Source organism: Sphaeramia orbicularis, chromosome 4, assembly GCF_902148855.1.
Source record: "Sphaeramia orbicularis chromosome 4, fSphaOr1.1, whole genome shotgun sequence".
NCBI lineage: Eukaryota > Metazoa > Chordata > Actinopteri > Kurtiformes > Apogonidae > Sphaeramia > Sphaeramia orbicularis.
This window is the reverse complement of record NC_043960.1, coordinates 2,381,206-2,406,750: the sequence shown is the minus strand read 5'-3', so window position 1 is coordinate 2,406,750 and position 25,545 is coordinate 2,381,206. Positions and strand designations below refer to the sequence as shown.

At 37.3% G+C, this 25,545-nt stretch overlaps 1 protein-coding gene across 1 annotated transcript in view; it reads left to right on the top strand.

The window, feature by feature from the left end:
• adamts10 (ADAM metallopeptidase with thrombospondin type 1 motif, 10) overlaps positions 1-25,545 on the top strand; it is a 137,168-nt gene that overhangs the window by 75,640 nt on the left and 35,983 nt on the right. The window contains exons 13-17 of the mRNA XM_030133252.1: positions 1,376-1,483; positions 5,030-5,175; positions 10,752-10,815; positions 11,006-11,108; positions 20,759-20,892. Coding sequence (XP_029989112.1) covers positions 1,376-1,483; positions 5,030-5,175; positions 10,752-10,815; positions 11,006-11,108; positions 20,759-20,892 — 555 coding nt within the window. The remainder of the gene's footprint in view (positions 1-1,375; positions 1,484-5,029; positions 5,176-10,751; positions 10,816-11,005; positions 11,109-20,758; positions 20,893-25,545) is intronic.

The window sequence follows — 25,545 nt, the reverse complement described above, 5'->3', positions numbered from 1 at the left end:
TACATGTGCAGTATGGATCAGATCTACAAATACACAAAACATTCAGTAACAGGCAGGATATTGTTAAAATTGCACTTAATTTTCTTTAGACATTTCAGGTTGTTCATGTTTGTTCTGGTTATTCACATTTTATTGTTATTATCTCTGCCAAGGAACGGCGGAGGTTATGTTTTCATCTGGGTTTGTTTGTCTGTCTGTTTGTTTGTTTGTTTGTCGTTTGTTTGTTAGCAGGATAACTGAAAAAATTTGGATGGATTTTGATGAAATTTTCAGGAAATGTTGATACTGATACAAGGAACAAATGATTAAATTTTGGCAGTGATCAGAACGGGGGGGCGGGGGGGGACTGATCTGCTTTGGCAGAGGTTTGGGCTCCTCGAGTGCTTTTCTAGTTAAAGGATAGTTTGTTACTGTAAATATTTTCATAATTTAATAGGGTTTTCTGCACTACAACGAGAACAGGTGGTTCCAGGCACAACAAACCCCGCCCCTCACACGTATTGTAGCTCATTTTGGCATCGATCCAGCTGATGTCGTCACATCTATGCATGTGTTGATGTCAGTATATCAACTGCCTCTACATATGTGCTAAGTTTGAAGTAAATTGAATCAAAATTGATGTTTTTATAGGCGTGAAATTTCGCCCATTGTAAGTAAATGGGGGAAAAAAAGATTTAAAAAATTCATTAAAAATTTGAACTTTGACCTACTTTTCCCAAAATGTATCGACATCTATTCTGGGTCACTGGTAAACTATAAACCCAGTTTAGTATGAACTCAACCAACAGTTTTGCTGCTACAGACATTTGAAATTTTGCCCCTTATAAGTAAATGGGGAAAAAAAGATTTTAAAAATTCATAAAAGTTTTGAACTTGGACCTACTTTTCCCAAAATGTAATCAGATCTATTGTGGGTCACTGACTATCTGTAAACCCACTTTAGTATGAATTCAACCAATAATTTTCCTGCTACAGTGTGAACAAATAAACAAAGAAACAAACCAAAAACAAAACCCTGAACTCCCCTTTGGGGGGTGGGGTAAAAATTTGGAGTTGTCATTATTTATGGGTATAAAGTAATAATATTTTTTCACATTAAACCAAGAAGAAAATTTTACATCATTATTTCTAGGTTGTTATGCCATTATTTTACTGTATGTGGAACCTGAGCTACAACCAGTTCAACACCTTTGACTATTAATACCTTCAGTGTAATCTTTGCACTTTCCACATTCATCCTGTGGGCCGGAGTGGAAACTTTGGCGGGCCGCTTTTGGTCCACGGGCCGCGTGTTTGACACTCCTGCCTTAGACTATATCTCACACATGAGTTGCCTCACGCTGCTGTGTTTTATTCTCCTGTCATTCACTTACAGGAAGTCTGCAGCGAACTTTGGTGCATGAGCAAAAGCAACCGTTGCATCACCAGCAGCATCCCTGCAGCCGAGGGAACCATCTGTCAGACCAACACCATAGAGAAAGGGGTGAGCAGGTCTATTCCTCAGCGAAATATACGGATTCTTTTAACTGAAAGGTTAAACCTGAACATGCACGTTCGGAAGATGTCAGTTTTGTTCTTCTGGATGTGGCTGTTTTTGCTGAAATCTGAAAACCAGGACACGTCTGCGGAGCTGACTCATGTTGGCTGTTGTTTTGTTTGGATTACACGTTCTCCAATAAAAATATTTGTGGGTTGAACCATGTCAAAAATAACACAAACAAAAAAAATAAGAACGCCACAATAAAGACAAAAACAAAGGAGAACTGCAGACTTTTTTTCACTCTGCCTGTCTTATATTGTTTTCCCAGCATCTATATTCAGATATGGTATTTTTACGACAATAAATACAAACAGTAAACAAACAGATTTCATACGATAGAAGTGAATGAACAATTCATGTGACACAATATGTCAAACTGTTGTGTTGTGTGTTTTTGTATGCTCACCTTATATATCTATACACCAGCTACACACTTTCACAAATGAAAAACACAAGTGGATTTTGCTTTTTCTGTGCAATAATAAAAAAATAAAATAATGTTGACTTAGAAATGGGTGCTTTTATGAAACTGGGTACATTTTGGTATCTGGCACTTTTCCAGCTTTTAGACCCAATAATAAAAGAGAAATTTCGACATATTTCACCCCAGGATGGACCTAATGATGACCTCAGATAAATGCAAAAAAAATATACTCTTACTCTGAGCCATCCCAAAATTAATGAATTTTTTATAAAATATTTGGGCCAAAAATAGGACCAAAATTGGGACAGGAAAAGTTACCTAGGTGTCAGTGCATTGGATCTGGAAAACATGGCTGGAAATGGTCTTATATACTGCTATAAAGATACTGTGTTAAATCTTTCGATCCTAGTGGTTTTTCTAATCCAGACATGAGGGTTTTTCATGAACCTCAGTCTTATTCCAGATTTTGTGTGTAGCCCATCGTGTCCACTTGCGTTACATGCAGAACCTGCCCAGTTAAATGCAAATAAATAGTGATTTTGCAACAGCGGTCATTTTCGTGAAACACTCTGCCTTGCATAATTAGTTATTTTCCCAAAATGTACCTGCAAGAGCATAAAAAGATATTTGAAAAAACAGTAGTGCGTAATTTTCATGTCCTTCTGACCCTGTTACATGCAGATATTTGTATTAAATATAAAATAAAATAATATGAAAATGTGTTTTATCTGAAAAATAGTTTCCTGTCTTGTTTTTAGGAACCACTTTGATAGAAGAACCCATATAGAACTGTACTAAACAGAAACGTATAAGCACTAAACCACCACAAATGAACACAAATGAACAACCATTACATTTGCACAGAACTAGTATTAAATTTTAATAACTGCGGTGGTCATCTGTGATCTTAATCCTGTGCAAATTGTCCATGTCTGAGTAAGTGTAAGAGGAAAAACACCACAAATTTTCTACCCTACTTCAGAAAATAGAAGTCCTGTGATGACATTAGTTCTGTTCAAATCAACATCTGTGTCATTTGGTGGAATCTGCAACATTTTGTGTTTCCTCCACAGATTTATTTAGCCTATTTCCTGGTCTGTGATAAATAAATGTTTTCCAAGTATTTTAGGTAGAAACTCAGGAGGCTCATATTGTGATGTAGTGTGGGTATTCACTGAAAGGGTCAAATTAAATCTTTTAGAAGAGTGACATGTGAAAAGGTGGATGTGTGACATGTACGACATTAAGTCTGTAAGTGGTGAATCTGCCCCTGACATCAGAACAAGAAATAATATCAGTAAATTTGAGTAAATAATATAATAATTTACCCTAGTGAGGATAAAGCGGGTTCAGATAATGAATGAATGAATGAATGAATATAATAATTTTCTACCACAACTAACCATCTATTTTCTCCATATCTCACTGAGGAAGAAAAATCTCCCATTAAATTTTAAGGAAATATTAATGTTTAGAAACTACATGGACAAAAATACTGGGACACATCATGGCTACAGCTGTAAGATGTCCTGCTCATGCTGATTTGAGATAAAAACATCAATATTACCTATAAATTATTATTTACAGTCAGAGCATGAAAAATATTTTAGAAATTTAGAGGTAGAACATTTCAAACTATAGTCATGGATAAAAAAAAACTAAATCAATGTTAAGAGAAATTAAATAAAAACCATCTCTGAGGCCTTTTGGAAGCAAAGATAATTTAAATCAAACTAAGAAATGCAATGATATTTATCACATTATTAAACTGCATTCTGATATTTGTCATTATTGTTTTGTATCCCAAGCCCCTGTTAGAAATCCATCCATCCATTATCTTCTGCTTCTTCCGGGGCCAGGTCGCGGGGGTAACAGTCTAAGCAGGGACACCCAGACTTCCCTCTCCCCAGACACCTCCTCCAGCTGTTAGAAATGACACACCTAAATTCAAAGTGTCCCAATACTTTTGTCCATGTAGTGGATCTGTTAAGTGTGGAGATATCTATGTTTCATTGCTGTTTGTGAGATTAAAAATTCAGTGAAAACAAACAGGTACAATCTGCAGAATTATTTAAATGTTTGGTATTATTATACAGTCGCAGACAAAATGATTAGACCACCCGTTGTTTTCTTCAGTTTCTTGTTCATGTTAATGCCTGGTACGACTAAAGGTCCATTTGTTTGGACAAATATAACACTGGGTTACAAAAAAATGTTTTTTGCAAGTTGTCTAGGTTTTTTCAACTGAATTCGGACCATTTTGCACCGCTAAATCCAAAAATGACTTCTGTTTTTCTCAATCAGGTCAGGTTTTTTGGCTAATTTGATTTTGAAAAATCTGATCTTCTCACAAAATTGATGACATTTTTGTGACTTTATCAGTTGATTTTTTATACAGTTCTCACCCAAAATAGGTTTTAAGAGAAAAACGATCCTTTTCTAACAGGATTCCTGTTAGGTTCAATGGTGTATTCACCACAGACGTAGCAGAATACGTCAGGCTTATTTTTGCAAGATCTTCTAGTCGAAGCCATTTCATTCACCTGTAATATTAAAAAAAACATTCATCATAAATTGGCAAAAGTAAAATCTTCAGAACTCGTTTATTGCACGAAATATGAAAGAATTTTGTATCATATGATGTGAAAATGCCCATAAATGTAAGCAAAAATGTTCAAAAGCCAATATGTAGCATAGTTCAGAAAGTTGACCTGATCGAGCAAAATGAATGTGATTTTTGGATTCAGCACCAAAATGATCCTAAATCAGCTCAAAAAACTGAAACAATACATTTGTTGTTGACCAGTGTAATGATAACAACAAAAAAACAGCTCATTGTAGTTTAATTTGAGGTTTTCTTGATAAAAACCAACATCACTTCAGTTCTTCCATCAGTATCTGTGTCATTGTACTGACAAAAACAGTGCTTTTATTCATTCCATGTTTTCTTTTCTGTCTGTTTTAGTCACATGACACACACAGGAGTTAGGACTGGATTGCAGAACCATTGTTTTTGATGACTTTTGATGGTCTAATAATTTTTTCCGCAACTTTTTGTCTTCCAGTGGTGCTACAAGCGGGTGTGCGTGGCGTATGGTACTCGACCGGAGGGCGTGGACGGGGGCTGGGGGCTGTGGTCTCCATGGGAGGAGTGCAGCAGGACCTGTGGAGGCGGAGTCTCCTCGTCTGTCAGACACTGTGACAGCCCCAGGTACCTACAGTCACACATCACTGGAAATCTCACTTCTTCTTCCACATTAACAATCAATCCACGTACAAACAAGACGGAAAGATAAGAACTATAAAAAACATTTTAACCAAAGCATACAGTTGGAAAGACAGTAAAAGATGCAGCGATATTAACCCTTTCATGCGTGAATAGTGAGAACCTTAGTCAAGATTTTTTTCTTCAGTGTTTTTATTCCTCCTTAGGCATGAAAAAAACAATGCGATCGAGTTTTTTTTTCTATGGAGTTACAAAAATATCCATGCATTTAATTTCTGAAATAAAGAAACAAATGTTTAAAACCCAGTATCAGAAAGTGATATGAAAACAGTGAAATACAAACATTTTTAATGCTGCTAATCTGATGTTTTCTCACATTTGAACATATTCTAATGCTAGTAATTACTCACTTCATGGAGATAATATGCAAAAAAAACTTCTTGTCTAACAAATAACAGTTGATTTACACTTAAACATGTTAGTGCAGATCAGGTTTATCAAGAACAGCAAAGTTACAGTAATGGTCTGAATGTCAGAATATTATTATGGGATGGTGCGTAAGTGTGCACTGTGTTGGCTGATATGGAACTAAAACAGCAAAACCCATGAATATACAAGAGAACAGCTGGAGAACAACTGTCCACTGGACTGACCTATGCATGAAAGGGTTAAACCATCAAAGATGTAAATGGTTACCTCTGACCAAAAAGCATCTACTGATCTCAAATATTTAATAACTCAACAGCCTCTAATCCTGTCAATACATGTAAATAACTGAGGTCAAATACACATTGTCAGCTTTACAGTGGAATCAAATGTGTGTTATTTGGACTCCGTACTCTGAACATGAAAACACTGTCATCTTCTACAACACTGATTCACCAGTAGAACCTATGGAGTTGGATCAGTGACAGTGGATGGACACACTTGTATTTTACAGAAAAAGTCACTTTTTCTTCAGTTTTTTCTGTTTTCTGTTTTTTTTTCTGTTTTCTGTGATAATAACTTTTGTATTTACTGACATCTATACCAAACTTCTTGATTTTCACTGAAAAATGCAAAATGCAGAGGATAATATAATGATAAATCACTCAGGAAAGGTTGAATGTAGAGAAAAATTAATTTTGAAGTGATTGCAAAAAATCTTACAAGATAATTTTCACTTGTTCCATTGGCAGATTTTTTTTTTTTTTGCTTAATTCAAGCAAAAAATCTGTCAATGGAACAAGTGAAAATTATCTTGTTAAGATTTCTTGAAATCAGATTTTCCAGATCTATTGTCTAAAAATCAGTTCTTATATCTCACTGAAAAGTTCCTCTTTGGGTGATTATGTCTTATTTTAAGTGTGATGAGATATTTTGACCAGAAATGAGAAAAATACACTTGGTCAGATTTAGATTTTTGCAGTGTGGGTTAGTAAAAGAAACAGAAACCGCACTATTAAAAGTGTCTAGTGACATCCTGATGGCGGCTGACTCCGGGAAATCCACGGTCTTGGTCCTGCTAGATCTCTCCTCGGCCTTTGACACAGTGGACCATACCATAATGATTGAGAGACTGAGGGACCTGGTAGGGATGTCAGGTCATGTGCTAGACTGGTTCTCCTCTTACCTGACCGGCAGAAGCTTCACTGTGTCAATAAACAACTTCCAATCTGACTCAGCGGATCTACTGTGTGGTGTGCCCCAAGGCTCTGTCCTGGGACCAGTCCTATTCTTACTCTATGTCCTCCCACTTGGCCACATTATCCGACAGTACAGTGATGTCTCCTATCATCTATTCGCGGATGACATCCAGATATACTGCTCCTTTAACTCCTCTGAGCCCCACAAACTGAGTTCCTTAATCATCTGCTTGACAGAGCTGAAGCAGTGGCTAAATGAGAACAGCCTCCAGCTGAACTCCAGCAAAACTGAGACCCTCATCATTGCCCCGGATAGTGCAATCCCAGGGATCAAACATCACCTTGGAGACCTGAGTTCCTCGGTAAAGACAAAACTGAGGAATCTGGGTGTCATCTTTGACCAGGACATGTCTTTAGAATTCTACTCCAAACACCTAGTCAAAAACTGTTTCTTCCACCTACGCAACATCTCCAAACTCAGATCTATGGTGTCCACAAATGAGCTCGAGATGATCGTTCACGCTTTCGTATCTTCTCGCTTAGACTACTGCAACAGCCTGTTTACATGCTTAAACAGAAGGAGCTGGCCCGTCTACAGTTTGTCCAGAACTCTGCTGCCAGGCTCCTGACCCGCACAAACAGGAGAACCCACATCACTCCCATCCTTAAATCTCTCCACTGGCTCCTGTTCTATATCGTCTTCATTTCAAAATTCTGGTGCTAACTTTCTGGGCTCTACATGGCCAGGCCCCTGCATACATTGCTTCCCTGATCCAGCCCTACAGCTCGACTCGTAGCTTGAGGTCTTCAGGACAGCACCTGCTGATGGTTCCACACACCTGCTGATGGTTCCACACACCTGTTTTAGCACACGCGGTGACAGGTCTTTTAAAGCTGTGGCACCACGTCTATGGAATGACCTGCCTCTACACCTACGGTCCATGGACTCTGGAGAGAGCTTTAAGAAACACCTCCAAACCCTCCTGTTCAAAAGGCTTTTTAGTCTCCCACCTGACCCAGGACCACCACAGACTGATTACACTCTATGTATTCATCATAACGTACTCCATGTGTCATCCCCCCCCCCCCAGTCTCTCTATATCTCTATCGCTCTCTCTTTTCTCCTCCTTTACTCTCTCTCTCTCTCTTTAACCCCAACTGGTCCAGGCAGACGTCCATCCTTCAGGAGTCTGGGTCTGCTCCAGGTTTCTGCTGTTAAAGGGAAGTTTTTCCTTCCACTGTCACCAATCACAAGTGTTTGCCCCTGAAGGATTCTGTTGGGTCTCTGTAAACTTAATTTGATTCTGATTTGAATTGATAAAGCACTTTGTGACTCTGTCTGTGAAAAGTGCTCTATAAATAAAATTTACTTTACTTACTTTACTTAAAAGATTACCGTAATAACCTACTAATAATAATAACAAGTCAAAAATTTTCCTTTTTGTTTTAGTGAAAGGCATAATATTGTTAAAATTGCGCTTATTTTTCTCAAGAATTTTGAGGTTGTTGATGGTTGTTCATGTTATTCACATTTTTTTTTTTTTTTTACTTATATTTTATTGTTATATCTTAGAAATTTTACAACACAAACAATTAGAACATAGTGTCAGTTGTCATCCTGTATATTGTCCATTTTTTCCATTGATCTTCATAAGTTGCTCGCTGTAGTCTTATGATATACGTAAGTCTGTCCATGTTGTGAATCTCTCTAATTCTTTAGGGTAGGGGGGCTCCTCTGGGGGGGGTCCACTTTGCATCATTTTCGTGCGATGGCTTTTTTAGACGATGCCAAGAGGATTTTAATTAAATATTCATCCTTACTTGGTTTGTCTTTTCCTGTTAAATGACCCAAGTATATCACAGAACATGTCCTTGGTAGTTCGAATCCCATTATTTTTCCAAGTTCTTTGCTGATATTATTCCAATATTGGGATAATTTTGTGCACTGTCTAAAAACATCACATGACCCACATCCTGTTCACCACAGAACCTCCGACAGGACTGAGGGAATGATGGTGAAGCCTTTTGGATCTGTGGTGGTAGAAAAAAATGTCATTATGTTTTTCCAACTAAATATTTTCCTATTTCTGGAATTAGATGTAGTCACTTGAGTTTCACATATTTCATTCCCTATAGCTTCACTTCATTCTACCAACAGTTCTTTTTTCCATTTATCTCTAATACACAGAGTTGACGTTTTCCTGTTCGACACCGATCCCTGATACAGTTTGGATTTCACTTTTCCTCCTTCGTTCTGATACGCTTTACCCACAGTTTCAGTCGTCTGGTTTATTTTACCTGGGAGCTCTGGTTTGATGTCTTTTTGATAATGGTCTATAATCTGAAGGTACATAAAGAAGTCACCATGTTCTGAGTCAAAGTCCTGTCGTAAGCTTTGAAAGTTGATCATTTCCCCTTTTTTGATAAAAGCATTTAATATATTTAGACCCTTATTGGCCCACTCTTTAAATGTAGTATTCATAGTCTCTGGTTTGAAATTTGTATCGTAAGCCGGCCAGTTAAATATTCTTATGTCCTTCTCCATTTGACATGTTTTAATTACTTGAAACCAGACCTCCAAGGTAAATTTAGTGATGGAGTTCAATTTGTTTTCATTTTCTATAAACATCTTCTTATTGGCAATCATAGCTTGTACATGGCATTCATTACACTGGGTTACAAAAAAATGTTTTTTGCAAGTTGTCTAGGTTTTTTCAACTGAATTCGGACCATTTTGCACCGCTAAATCCAAAAATGACATGTTTTTCTCAGTCAGGTCAGGTTTTTTTGCTAATTTGATTTTGAAAAATTTGATCTTCTCACAAAATTGATTACATTTTTGTGACTTTATCAGTTGATTTTTTATATAGTTCTCACCCAAAATAGGTTTTAAGAGAAAAAAATCATTTGATCACTTGATTCCTGTTAGGTACGATGGTGTATTCACCGCAGATGGAGCAGAATACGTCAGGCTTATTTTTGCAAGATCTTCTAGTTGAAGCCATTTCATTCACCTGTAATATTAAAAAAAACATTCATCATAAATTGGCAAAAGTAAAATCTTCAGAACTCGTTTATTGCAAGAAATATGAAAGAATTTTGTATCATATGATGTGAAAATGCCCATAAATGTAAGCAAAAATGTTCAAAAGCCAATATGTAGCAGAGTTCAGAAAGTTGACCTGATTGAGCAAAATGAATGTGATTTTTGGATTCAGCACCGAAATGATCCTAAATCAGCTCAAAAAACTGAAACAATACATTTGTTGTTGACCAGTGTAATTATTCAACTCTATTTCTTTCATGTTATTCACATTTTTTAAAGGATAATTTGTAGATGCAAACATTTTTATGGTGTAATTTTACTTTTTTCACTGTTATTATTTAATTGGTGTGGCCTGCAAGAGACTGTACTAAACTATATGTGGCCCCTGAACTAAAATGAGTTTGACACCCCTGCACTAGAAGTGACATCTCACAAAATACCAGGGATGGAATGAAAATCCACAGTGTCTTGCAGGCGGCAGTGTCTAAATAATTCAGATACGAATGGGAATCATCAGTAAAGGCCCAGATCGCTCATCTTGAACAGATTAAACTGAGAATAAATTGACCCAAATCTGCAGCCAAAGTGTTCTCTCATATCGTTTTGCAGCATCTTTTGCATGTTTGCTTTGGCTCGGTTGTGTTAAATATATTTGTTGAATGTTTGACAGAGTCAGCCATTCGATGCAGGCCGGCTCTGGGTTATTCTGGGCTGTTGTGATGCTCCGAGGTAGACGATAAAGCTGCAAAGGAGACAGACGTGTCCAGAAACACGCTGGTGAAGACAGAGACGAGCACAGATCAGAAGCCAGAGCTGTGCGGTGGAGTGGTGGAGGTTCGGTTTTGTTAAATTGTAGTCAGATGTGACTGAGTTTGTGCGTTTGGTTCTAGGCCAACCATCGGTGGAAAGTATTGTCTAGGGGAGAGAAAACGCTTCAGGTCCTGCAACATCGATGTGAGTATGGTCGCTTTTCATCCTCAACGTCACCGCTTTCACTGAGTAACATGAAAAATGGGATTGTGTTTGGTTTGGTGTGTGTGTGTGTGTGTGTGTGTGTGTGTGCGCGGGTGTGTGCGTGTGTGTGTGCGTGTGCGTGTGTGTGTGTGTGCATGTGTGTGCGTGTGCATGTGTGTGTGTGTTGCAGGAGTGCCCTCCAGGTTCACAGGATTTCAGACAGATCCAGTGTTCGGACTTTGACAGCGTTCCGTTTCGGGGAAAGTTTTACACCTGGAAGCCGTACAGAGGAGGTGAGTGAGTCTGTGTGATGAAGGAGGTGTGTTTTTGTTTTATTTTTATTTATCTTGTCACATGTTTTATTGTTCTCATTAAATTTTAACCCATAAAGACCCAGTGGTACTTCTGTGGCAGCTCCCACGTTAATTTGACTCTTTATTTAACCTTTCTTTAGTGATTTTTCACCATTTATTATAATATCTTCCTCTGTATTTTGCATTATTTTTATTGAAAATCAGGTTTTTTTCTATATTTAATTCACTGCTAATGTAGATGTTCTTTAAAGCTCAGGTTAAAGTTGAAGGTTATTGTATCAGAAACAGAGACAACAGAAGAAAAAGTGGCGTTTTCAGCAAAGATGAACTGACTATAAAAGCAGTTTGAGTTTATTTATTTGTCATTGTGAAACAAATTACAAAGAAATTGAGGGTTGTTACTTCTTCAGTGTAGGCACAAAATATAAAAATGAATCTCCCGTTGATTAAAAATGCAATACACAAAACAACAACACCACAGCAGCAGGAAATACTTTTAAAAAAGTGCAGGCAGTATAAAGTGCATATGCATTTAGAAATAAATAAATAAGTGGAAGTGGCTGGTCACACATGTGTTCAGTGTCCTGATTATCCTCTTTATTTTCAGTTTTTTCAGTGTAAATCATGTATTTTCCTGTATTTAATTCACTGATCATGCAGAGGTTCATTAAAGCTCAGAGTAAATTCTAAAGTTATTGCAACAAAACTGAGAAAACTGAAGAAAAAGTGGCTTTTTCAGCAAAGATATCATTAACTGAACATAAAACAAGTGTGTCCATCCACTGTCGTTGATCCAACTCCATGGGTTTTACTGCTGAATCAATGTTGTAGAAGATGACAGCGTTTCCATGGTAACTACGGAGCCTCTGAACGTCCAAATGGGTCATATCAGGTGGGTCATCTTCTACAACATGAAAAAATACTTTAACGTATCGATAGGTTTAGTGGTTCAGAACTAAATAAACATGTTAGATCAGTAGATGATTTTGGTTGCTAGTATCTGTTTGGGTCTTTGAGGGTTACAGTTGTTTTTTGTGTGTGTTTTTCCCACGATTCAACTGCACACATCCAGTCTACTCTTAATATCAGTGTCACCAGTTTTCATCACTTCTTTTCTGTATTGTTTTATTCACCATTTTTTCCAATAAATAATCAACAATCATTCTCAAATCTGGATCCATTAAATGTCTAAGAGGGGAAAAAAGAGGAAAAAACACCAAAAATAGAATCATTTTTCTTGTTTCTTACGTAAAAATTCTTATTATTTCATTACTGTTTAAAATAACCATGTTCTTGTGTCACAGAACCATCTACAACCATAACCCTTAATGAGCTACAAATATTTTTGTGGCAACTTACAAATTAATTTTTGACTACATTTAACAGTTCCGAGGTGGTTTATCACCATTTATTCTAATATTATCCTCTGCATTTTGTATTTTTTCAGTGAAAATAAAGCATTTTCCTATATTCCATTTACTGATCATGTAGATGTTCATAAAGCTACAGAGTAAATTCTACAGGTTATTGAAATCAAAACAGAGAAAACTGAAGAAAAATATGTTAACTGATCATAAAAACAAGGATCTATAACCACTGTCATTGATCCAACTCCATGGGTTTTACTGCTGAATCAATGTTGTAGAAGATGACAGCGTTTCCATGGTAACTACGGAGCCTCTGAACGTCCAAATGGGTCATATCAGGTGGGTCATCTTCTACAACATGAAAAAATACTTTAACGTATCGATAGGTTTAGTGGTTCAGAACTAAATAAACATGTTAGATCAGTAGATGATTTTGGTTGCTAGTATCTGTTTGGGTCTTTGAGGGTTACAGTTGTTTTTTGTGTGTGTTTTTCCCACGATTCAACTGCACACATCCAGTCTACTCTTAATATCAGTGTCACCAGTTTTCATCACTTCTTTTCTGTATTGTTTTATTCACCATTTTTTCCAATAAATAATCAACAATCATTCTCAAATCTGGATCCATTAAATGTCTAAGAGGGGAAAAAAGAGGAAAAAACACCAAAAATAGAATCATGTTTCTTACGTAAAAATTCTTATTATTTCATTACTGTTTAAAATAACCATGATCTTGTGTCACAGAACCATCTACAACCATAACCCTTAATGAGCTACAAATATTTTTGTGGCAACTTACAAATTAATTTTTGACTACATTTAACAGTTCCGAGGTGGTTTATCACCATTTATTCTAATATTATCCTCTGCATTTTGTATTTTTTCAGTGAAAATAAAGCATTTTCCTATATTCCATTTACTGATCATGTAGATGTTCATAAAAGCACAGAGTAAATTCACAGGTTATTAAATCAAAACAGAGAAAACTGAAGAAAAATATGTTAACTGATCATAAAAACAAGGATCTATAACCACTGTCATTGATCCAACTCCATGGGTTTTACTGGTGAATCAATGTTGTAGAAGATGACTGTGTTTCCACGGTAACTACGAAGCCTCTGAACGTCCAAATGGGTCATATCAGGTGGGTCATCTTCTGCAGCATTGACTCACCAGTCAAACCCATGGTGTTGGATCAGTGACAGTGGATGGACACACTGGGTTTATGTTCAGTTAATGATATCTTTGCTAAAAAAAAAAAAGTCAATTTTTCATCAGTTTTCTCTGTTTTGAAATAATAACCTTTGAATTTACTCTGAGCTTTATGAACATCTGCACGATTAGTAAATTAAATATAAGAAAATACCTGATTTACACTAAAAAAAAAAAGCAAAATTACAGAAGATAATATAATAATAAATGGTGATAAATAAAGGTTAAAGAGAGAGAGATATTCATTTTGGAGCTGCCACAGAAATACCACTGGGTCTTTATGGATTAAACTGCACATTTTAGAATTTTATCTGTACTTTCCCATCTTTACATTTTCAAAACAGCCTTTACTTTAGGTTCAATGTATTTCAGGATCATTGAGAATTTTCCTGAGTTCAAATGTGATTTCTACCATAAATGAAGATGACAGTAACAGACAGAAAAGACGAGCTGCTGTTTTATCCATCAGCGCAAACATAATGATGAAAACGGCATAAAGGATGAAACAGACGGTAAAGGATCGCAGAGAAAAGACGTCATTATGTTTCAGGCTCTGTCGCTCACATTGAAAACTGATTTGTAAACTAAACTAAAAATAATGTTTGTTGTTTTTATTCTATTATTTATGTGAAGTTAGAGCAGTCTCTCTATTTTATTAATGCTTTTAGAGTTTTAAACTGTTTTAAACTGTCTTTAACATTTAGGAACAGTTCAGGGCTTGACTTTTCCATTTTTACTGGCTTTTTTTTTTCCTCAATTTTTATTTATTTCTCATTTTTATCAGTATAATATAACCCAGTCTCCTCAGGTTGTGCAGCAGAAAAGAAACACAAGAACAGGAAACAACAAAATGAAAAGAGACACTTTTCCTGGCTTGTACTTCTACTCATCTGCTTATTTGTGCTACATTTCTACAGTGTTCATATATGAAAACAACTGTGTCACATACGTCACATTTCATTGTCCTATTTGTTCTTATATGAGATCCCCTCTATGTGCATATATACCATCTAACTGGTCCTAAAAACAGGACACAGGGCTAAAAATTCAAACTAGACGTAGACTAATGTTATGAAGCAAGTTTAGAAGCACTTTAGGTCTATTTTAAAACTAAATACTTACTGAGATAAAAGAGAAAGTATTTTTCAGATAAAACACGTTTTATATTATTTTACATTATATTTAATACAAAAATCTGCATATAACACGATAAAAGGGACACAAAAATTACGTGCTACTATTTTTTTGAATATCTTTTTATTCTCTCACAGGTACATTTTGGGAATTGAACTAATTATTCAAGGCAGAATGTTTGAGAAAAATGACCGGTGTTGCAAAATCATTCACGATTTATATGCGTTTAAATGGGCACGTTCTGCGTGTAATGCAAGTGGACACGATGGGTTACACACAAAACCTTGAATGAGACTGAGATTCATGAAAAACCTGGATGTCTGGATTAGAAAAACCACTAGGATCGACAAATTTAACACAGTGTCTTTATTTATAGCACTATATAAGACCATTTACAGCCACGTTTTCCAGATCTAATGCACTGACACCTAGGAGCTTTTCATGTCCAAATGTTGGTCCTATTTTTGGCCCCAATACTTTATTAAAAATTCACTAATTATGTGACGACTCAGAGTAACAGTGTCATTTTTTGTCATGTATCTGAGGTCATCATTAGGTCCATCCTGGGGGGGAATCTATCTAAATGTCTCTTTTATTATTGGGTCTAAAAGCTGGAAAAGTGCCAGGTACCAAAATGTACCCAGTTTCATAGAAACACCCATCTTTATTCTCCCTTCAGTGTTGATCAACTAAAAAAAAACGGTCCATCCTCAGAGATCAAGGTTGAAAAGACAACTAAGATTGTATATTTAGAGGAGAGTCAAACAAGAAAATTAGGAAAGAGGAGGAGGATGATGAAGGTGAAGAGCAGAACAGAGCGAACGGAGCCTGGGGCTGATGACAGGACACAAACAGAAGTCGGAGTGGTTTTGGTCTGTGTTTGGAGAGCACAGAGTCAACTGAAGCTGCAGATCTTCTCCTGTCTGTCCTGCAGATGCTGGCTGCACAGGGCCACGCATCCCACAATGCCTTGCGAAAATTCTTTGCTCCTGATGAGCTCTACACTGGACGTGAAAGATAAATAGTTTCAACGACATAACTGACTTTAATCTAGCCCTCCAATAACATAATGGCTTACAGAGATGGCCGGCCCGCCAAGTCCAACTTCAGGCAACAAGTGCTCCTTTCATCAAGTCAGCTGATTTTACAATGGAAATCCCTTGCAGCTGTTAAAATAGGACCAGTGCCATAGACTCTGCCCCAAGTTAAGGCCAGATCACAACGCCCAGCCCCTTCCCTTGTCCTCCCCAGCCTTCGCACTCGCCTCAAATGATCAGTTCAGCTTTTTTACCCTGGAACCCAGTGAGCACAGCTCCTCTTTCTTCTTTTCTGTTCTTCTCTGTAAACCATCTTCTTTCTCCTTCACTCAGTTTGTTCACAATTATGCAATATGTGCCTTTCTCTGTGGACCCTGTGCACTGAATACAGGCGGCGTTTCTCTGTCAGCTCAGACAGCCAAGGGCAGTTCATTAAAAAAAGGCCCGTGCTTTAAAAGACACTTTTTCCTTCAGACGAGCTGCTCCACATCGCTGTTCACAGTCCAACCGCCTTCACGTTGAACCTCCATTCTCCATACAACACGCCCTGAAAGTTATTAGAATACACTCACACATACCCCGCTGCAAGCTAGGGTTGCCCTGCCAAAGCTAGGCACCATGGGAATTGTAGTTTTCCGTGGTCTGACCACTTTATTGTCTGTAAGCCTCGCCAGTACATACTCTGTCCGTCTGTCAGTCTGTCTCTGTTCGTCTGTCTCCTTCCTGGTACTTCCCAGTACATACTGTACCTGCTTCACCACTGCCAGCACAAACAAATACAGCCCAGACTGATGTCAGCAGCCACTCAAATACTGGAGCTGTTGGCGAGCTGCACACATGAATGAAGGATATATACCAACTGACTGGAGAACACCCAAACTGTGCATGTGTGTGCGGAGCAACAAGTGTTCATGTCCTTCATGAAAAGGATGAATACCACACTGCATACTGAATACTGCATGTAAATGATCTGCACTGTACTCAACTATGTAACTGTTACCTGCAGAATGTACTTAGAGTATGACGGTCAAAGTAAAAGTAGACCTTGTGCAGTATGTTCTGTACATATGATGTTCTGTCATATCGTTAGCCTTATAGCATAATTATGAAGTAGTAAGGATTTTTGGCCCAATTGTGATATCTGCATAACTTTACTTTCCTGACACAGCTGCTTCTTTTTATGCAGATTTCACAGTTGGGCCAAAAATATGACTTAGACAATCATGCTATGATGCTAACATGAAGGTCCGACTGAATATTTAATTATTTTCCTTATATTCTTGTGTTTTTCACTCCAATGCAACTAATAAACATCTACACAATCACACTGATGTAACAGTAAAGAGCTGATTTAACAGCAGTTGAAAATAGTGCCAGTTGGTACAGCCAGAATATTAAAATGGAAGGATGTTTATATCAGACAATAATGATAGATATTACAATAAATGTCACAAATTATTTCCACTTTAAAGGCTGATTTTTTTTTTTTTTTTTTTTTGAGTGGAAGTTGAAGAAATTGAAGGAGTTATGTTTTGTTTTAAATTATTTACAAAAAACAAAACATGAGGCGTTCATAGACAAAAATATACCTGTAGTGCGTGATTTGGGGATTTAGTGAGTATTTTTTGTATTTCAAACAACCACTGGCTTTCACAACAATAATCAGAATAACATAAGCTGATCTTATTCAGACAAATGAAAACGTCTTTAACATGACAAACACCAAACAGCAGAATATATTAAAAAAAAAAAAACACCAAGATGCAGACATTCAACACAGGTGTACAGCTTTTTGTCATTTTTCAGAGAAAAAAAAAAAAAATTAGTTAAAATAACAAAACATTAAATTTAGTGTTTTATTTAGAAGTGTAAACAAAGGCTACATTCAGACTGCAGGCTAATGTGGCCCAAATCTGATTTTTTCTCCCATATGTGACCTGTATCCCATCTGTTAAAGACAAAGGTCATAATTCTGCATCCCTCCATATTTACTTCCATAAACACAGTGTGTGTCTGCGTGGTCACATATTCCATCAGGACCTCTTTTGTGCATGTGGGTCACTTCAGGGTCGCATTCAGTTCAGACTCAGAACTGATAGAAGTTGCATTTAATGTGTGATATGAACGAGCACACAAAAAAATTGGATCTCACCAAAAAATCCAGATTGTGCGTTAAGACCTGCTGTCTGAACGCACCCAAAATAAACCATGGAGACAAAAAAATGTATTAACAGAACCAGACTGATCTTTATGACATGTTATCACAATATGTAATAAAATTGTTATAAATGATGATGATAAATAATAATGATTGTTGTATCACTATAATTATCTTTCTCATTTTATTGCACAGGTCTAGTTGAAGTGATGTGTCATTTAGTAATATCTATAATAAACTCTTCAGTGTGGAAGTAGCTCTCATTTACAGTTTTTTCTCCAGTCTGAGCTGTCGTTTGGTCAAAACTAATTATTTCCTGTGTATGAAACTGGCCTTCATCACTTTTCTTGAAGATTTTTACCGCAGTATAATAATTAAACAACAAGAATAATTCAACCAAATTTACCTTTAGCTGCAAAATACATTTCTTGTCATTTATTTCAGTCCTTAACCCTTAAAACCTAAACATCCATCAGTGACCAAAAGCATCATCTGATCTAAAGTGTTTAATCCCTGTTGATCCACTAATCCTATTAATCCATGTAAATAATTGGTGTCAAATGCAGTTTGTCATCTTTTCATGGTCATCAGATATGATTCATTTGGACGTTCCGAGGCTCCGTAGTTACCATGGAAACACTGTCATCTTCTACAGCATTGATTCACCAGTCAAACCCATGGAGTTGGATCAATGACAGTGGATGGACACACTGGGTTTATGTTCAGTTAATGAGAGATTTGACTGAAAAGTCACTGTTTCTGCAGTTTTCTCTGATTTTAATATAATAACACTCAACTTTAATATGAGCTTTAATGAACATCTACATGATCAGTAAATTAAACACAGGAAAATACCTGATTTATACGAATAAAATGCAAAGTACAGAGGATACTATTATGTTAAATGGTGATGGGTCAAAACATGGTATTTGAAATCTCTCTGACGGGACATTTTAGAGACAATTTGTCAGATTAGTGTTGCTAAATGACCCACATTTTTTTTAACTTTTAAATTAATTTTTGCTTTAATTGAACCATAAGGGATTATCCAAAACAAGGAGCTACTTTATATTGAAATAAATGTTGGAATGGCGATCAATTAAAGTTTGCTCTCTGACGGGACATGACTGTGTTTTGACCCTGATAAATCTCTTAAGAAAGGTTAGACACAGAGAAAATTGAATTTGAAGAGTGACACAAAAATAGTGCTAGGTCTTTATGGGTTAAAATAACAACCAAGTGATCTCTTCTTTTTTTATTATTCATTGTTTAGAAGGTCATTTTGTTCATGTAGTTTTAATAGTGTGTTGTACAGACGTTTGCGACACACGGTGCTTCCAGTTATCGGTGTCTTTGTGTGAGCTCTGAGTGCGACACGTGCACAGTTGTGTGCATTAATGTAGGGTTTTGTGTTTTGTGTGTGTTCGAGGGAAGCGGAGACATTCAGTAATCATGTTCAGCTGCTTCTTCTCCGGTTGTCAGGACTGAAAAACATTTCCTACTCCCTCACAGAGGCTCCTCTCTCATTAGGCCTCTCCTCTCTGTACCTTTCATTACGACGTGATGATTTCAGCAGAACATGCGCGAAAGACTTACAATCTGTTCCACACATAATTACGACGTATGTCTTTGTAGTGTGCAGTGCAGAGGGAAAAAGGACTATTTCTGAATGGGTTTGACTATAGTGCGTTTTCATCATGTTAACTTTGAAAGGAGGATTTATGGCTCTGCTTCAGGTGTTCAGGAAGAAACATAAAGCCCAGACTGAGCCTTAAACATGGCTTGCAGAGCTTTTAGACCGGCCTGTAGTTCGTTGCATGAATGCAGCTTTTTGGCAGCCGCCCCGCAGGAGGTTTGGCTGCAGTTTTAGCCGCTCTCTCATTAGCTCCCATTCAAACTGTGCATACTTGGGGATATTTGCATCAGCTCAGGCTGCAGAACACTGGCCATGAGCTCGCAGGCTAATAAAATTTCCATTCCTGGAAAGACGTCCCAGAAGTATCTTGAGCTTTTTTCCATGGCATTCATGAGCAAAGATCATCTCTGAGCTTGTATAAATAGGAGAGGGTGGTACACGATGGAGGAAATGATGCCCATATACCCAGGTTTATAGAGATGATTTTGGCATCTTGACTGAAGACTGTCGAGAGAGATTGACAGAAAACATGTCATCGCTGTTCTTCTCCAGTGCAGTTTCACACCTACATGCACACAAATGAATGGCAGCGCTTCAGAGTCTCCTGCCATTGGAACCATAAGCCTGGGTTTGGAGCCATTTGTTTTGTCTGGAAGAACTTAAATTTAATGGATTAAATGCTTGTGTCTGCTACAGACGGCAAAAAATATCTTTCAGTCGAACCTTTACCGTCTGAGCCCTCCCATTTTTCCACTTTTATTTAAATGTGAGTAGTTCAAGTCGAGTGAATGACCTGACATGAAACAAAGGTAAAACAGCTGAAAAATAAAAACTTTGAAATGCAAATGATTTGATCGATCAGTTGCAAATTTACAAAACAGTTCCAACACCTTCTGAAGCGTTCTTTTTTATAATCTTGCAGTTCAATTATTATTATGATGATGATGAGAAAAAGGCAATTACCAAAGAAGGACTGTTATAACTCTGTTCAGTATTCTAAAACTTTGAACTGGTTCTGTATACATGTCTTCTTTGTGTTAATTCGTGCCTTAAATGTGTTTTCCATTCTTCCTGTCCTGCTTCAGGTGGGGTGAAGCCTTGCTCTCTCAACTGCCTCGCTGAAGGATACAACTTCTACACAGAGCGCGCTCCGGCGGTGGTGGACGGGACGCCCTGCAGAGACGATTCTCTGGATGTGTGTGTGAACGGAGAGTGTAAGGTAAGGCCACAAGCTCTGATAACATTTTACATGAAGGCACTGTTCACATACTCACTTGTCAGCAGCTTGAATAAATGTTTAAAGCCAAACACACTTTCCAGTAACACATCACATCATGGTGCACATAATAACCAGAAACGAGGTGCTTATTAGCAGATGTTTGAGAAGCTTATTGGCTCTTTTTTAGTCATTTTAAAGCTCTTATATTGAGGTGAAGTCCTGTCCCTTTCAGTTGAGACCTTATTACAGAAGAACACTGTATTACAGTCAATGAGAGACCATCATGTTTTGCAATTTTTCGCTCCTGTTTGAATTGTGCATCATTTACACATATGATGTTTGTCATTTTAAAAGATCATTTTACAAGTGAAGAAAGTTGCAACTAAAGATATTGAGCTATTATATCAGACAGGAAATACATAAATATATAGACAACACACCTGAGAATGTCATGGCAACTGTTGCTAAAGCTGTCTTAGCAATTCCACTCTGTTGTAAATATGTCTATAGTCTGTATAGTTTTTACTCCTCAGCCAGAAATAGCTCAAGGGGTATTGTAATCGTTTTGTCGTCTGTCCATCTGTCCATCTGTCCACTGAACAACATAATCGCATTATCTGAAGAATGCACTGACCTGTCTGCACCACATTTACACTGTGGATGCATCTGGGCATGGAGCAGAAGACTACTGAAAATATGTCACCTTGACCTACTTTTCCAAGGTCAAATGAGGTCAAACAGAGACATGACCCCTTTGTTGGGGTGATATGTTTGCTTGAAACCGCCTTGTGCATTTATAATATGTGAGTACTTTCAAATATAAATATGTATGTAATAAGTTTTACACAAAGATGATCTAATCTGAATTATAGGGCAGTAGCTTTCAACAGAATCTTACACTATATTTGGCCAAGGGGGAGTAAAAGTGTGCAACAAGGTGTGTTTATTACTATTATTATTTTATATTGTTTTTTGCACTATCTTTATGCGTGCACACTTTTTCTTGCATTTTAATCTGTTGTTGCCTTGACCGTTGAATATCCCCATTGTGGGATCAGTCAAGTCTAGTCTAGTCTAGTCTAATCTAATCTAATCTAATCTAATCTAATCTAATCTAATCTAATCTACATCGCAATATGAAAAGACATGTCATGATTTCCACGTATTTTAATACTTTTTTCTCATTGCTCTTAATGAAAATGGTTTTAATTCTTTGCTTGTAAAATTGCGTTTTAATGTTGCAGTCCACTTCTGCAGCTTCCACTGCCCGGCCAATCAGGTGATACGAGGATAAATTAGACAAGGTTAATATAAAATAAATAGTAAATGCAACGCACATTACCAAACTTGACATGATAATTTTATACTTTCATAAGCCTCATAATCAAACTCATCCGTGTTGAAGAAACACTGTCATTTCAGCATCAAACTCCATTGTTTTCATTCACAGCTGAGTCCAGTGGAGAAAACACCAACGGTGCTTCTAACTTTTATCACCGAGTCTCTTTCATTGACTCTAAAAGTTGTTTCTTAGTGGTTCTCATCCCTTCTGGTCATTTTCTGATGCTTTGGTCAAAGGCCTTGTGGTGTCAGTTTTCGTTGCCATGGGAAATGGACACAGTGACTCACTACTCCCTCTAGTGGTCACATAAATCCTCCGTGCTGTCACTGGACATACAGTCACAGAAAAAATTATTAGACCACCCCTTGTTTTCTTCAGTTTCTTGTTCATGTTAATGCCTGGTCCAACTAAAGGTCCATTTGTTTGGACAAATATAATGATAACTACAAAAACAGCTCATAGTAGTTTAATTTCAGAGCTGATATCTATCCATTTAACAGGTTTTCTTGATAAAAACCAAAATCACTTCAGTTCTTCCATCAATATCTGTCATTGTACTGACAAAAACAGTGCTTTTAGACATTCCATGTTTTCTTTTCTGTCTGTTTCAGTCACATGACACACAGGAGTTAGGACTGGCTTGCATAACAATTGTTTTTGATGACTTCTGATGGTCTAATCATTTTTTATGTGACTGTAAATTCAGTTCATATCTGTACAATCCAATACATTGACATCTCAGACAGAACTTCACAGCTCTTTATTCTTAACACAACAATTACCATTTTCGGTAATTTATTTAATATCTGAAAGTAGAAACACTACATATAACCCCTTTAGTCAGTACTTTATAGTGATTATTATGTTTCGGATACATCTGCTTATAAACAACTAGTTAATGGTTAATATGTGCACCTCCATATAAAGTGTGACTGAAGATTTTATACGTGTTTGACTTTCGTCCAAACATTCGTACAAGCTGTTATACATGCAAAGCAGAAAAGAGGATCACCACAAAACTGTCTTCAACCCAGATAATATTGTTTATAGTCCGTCTAGACTCTGGAAAGCTGCCACTGTTTAGTTTACACATTGACGGCTGATGATCATCACGATCAGCTGCTGAACTGTAAAATGGTCTTAACTTTGGCAGCGGTGGTGGATTCCCATTACCGACGCTCTCCTAATCCTGGTTGTTAATGAAAACAAAACATCTAACTGCTGCTTATTGTGATGGAAGGGAGACCACCTGGAGGTCCAGCACGTCCCTGGAACCCATTTAAACATCCACACCAGCCATTTGTCGAAGGATGTAGACAATAAAACCCGATGATAACAGAGCACAGTTTATGGATCTACTTTGTGTTAATGGGCTCAAATTAGGGTCAGGAAGACTTTGAGCTTGTTACGTAATGTTCACAAATAATTACAGGGTTTATGGTTAAAAATCAGCCTTTGTAAACCTGTGAAGTACATCTGCATGAGAAATATGTGTAGACATGATTTGTATTGATAGAAGTGTAGAAATAGTGAAATTCTAATGGAGCTGTAGGTGGCATGAAGGAGAACATCTGCTCTAACTGGAGAGTTCAGTTTAATTTAATTCAATTTTATTTTATTTATAGTGTCCAATATCACAACAAAGTCGCCTCACGGGGCTATTTTTAACCATAAACCCTGTAATTATTTGTGAACATTACATAACAAGCTCAAAGTCTTCCTGACCCTAATTTGAGCCCATAAACAAAAAGTAGAACCATAAACTGTGCTCTGTAAACCTGTGAAGTACATCTGCATGAGAAATAGGTGTAGAAATGATTTGTATTGACAGAAAAATGTGGAAATAGTGAAATTCTAATGGACCTGTAGGTGGCATGAAGGAGAGTTCAGTTTAATTTAATTCAGTTTTATTTTATTTATAGAGCCCAGTATCACAATAAAGTCGCCTCATGGGGCTTTACTGAAATTGGTGAATTGATTAAAAAAAAAAAAAACACAATGAAAATAAGTCCACACCAGTTTATTTCTGGTTGTGAGTGATTGACAGGAGTCTTAGTCCCACTAATCAGTACTAATACTAATAAGCCCAATAATATGTGATGTTCAGTTGTTCAAAGCAAGCAAAAGGGAATAAGTCTGAATAAGTGTCACTAACGTATGTTTTGTCCTTGTGGTGTTTCCGTCATCAGTTCAGACATAAGAAGGAACTAACAGACATGTTTCTTTCACTCTGTTTGTATGGCCCCAAAAACATTTGTCTGTGAGTATTTTCTGTTCAGTTGTTGTCAGAATGAATAGTATCAAATATGTCTGATATGAACCTATGTTGCTGGATAAAAAGATGTTGTAAATCTTAAATTAATCTGTAAATGCTAATCGTTAGCGTGTCTATGGATTTTCCCATTCAAGTTAGCATCGAGCTAGCGGTCTTTTTCGCATTCATTTAAATGTCTAATGCCATGTAAATGTACTAAGGCAGTGAACAGAACTCAGACATATTTTGTTTGTATGTGTCAGTTTTACAGTGAGTCTACAGGAACAGATTTGGACACAAGTTTTGGGCGTCCGTCTTTTCTTGGTAAACCTGTTGTCTATCTGCAGCTAATCGCTACACGCACACAAGCAGAAGAATAGGAGTTAGAATAAAACCGCATTAACGGGAGAGAAACAAAAATTGTCAGCATTATTTAATGAATGTGTTGACGCAGTAATAATGCGTTAACTTGCCCAGCCCTAGTTATTATTTTACTGGTCTGACCCATTTGAGGTCATAGTGGTCTGAAGGTGGCCCCTGAACTCAAATGCAGTTCAGGATGTTCATGACGGACAGACAGTGTGGACACTCATATCCCTGTTTACATGGTAAATAAATACTAGTATCCTGATTACTCAGTGCTCCTGCTGTTTGCTGTTTAATGATGCGTTCATTTAATCTGACATTAAACTAAACTGTAAAGTAGTGAGACATGATACCAACAGGTCCTCCAGCAGCTGTCCTGTCACTGTCACTGCATATGAGGAGGAGGAGGAAGAGGAGGAGGAGGAGGAGAGGAGGAGGAGGAGGGAGAGGAGGAGGAAGAGAAGGAAGAGGAGGAGGAGAGGAGGAGGAAGAGAAGGAAGAGGAGGAGGAGAGGAGGAGGAAGAGAAGGAAGAGGAGGAGGGGAGGAGGAGGAGGAGGAGAGGAGGAGGAGGGAGAGGAGGAGGAAGAGAAGGAAGAGGAGGAGGGGGAGGAGGGAGAGGAGGAGGAGGAGGAGGAGGAGGAAGCTGTGTATCTGTGACAGATGTTGGAGGGACATGTTAGAGTTCAGTCC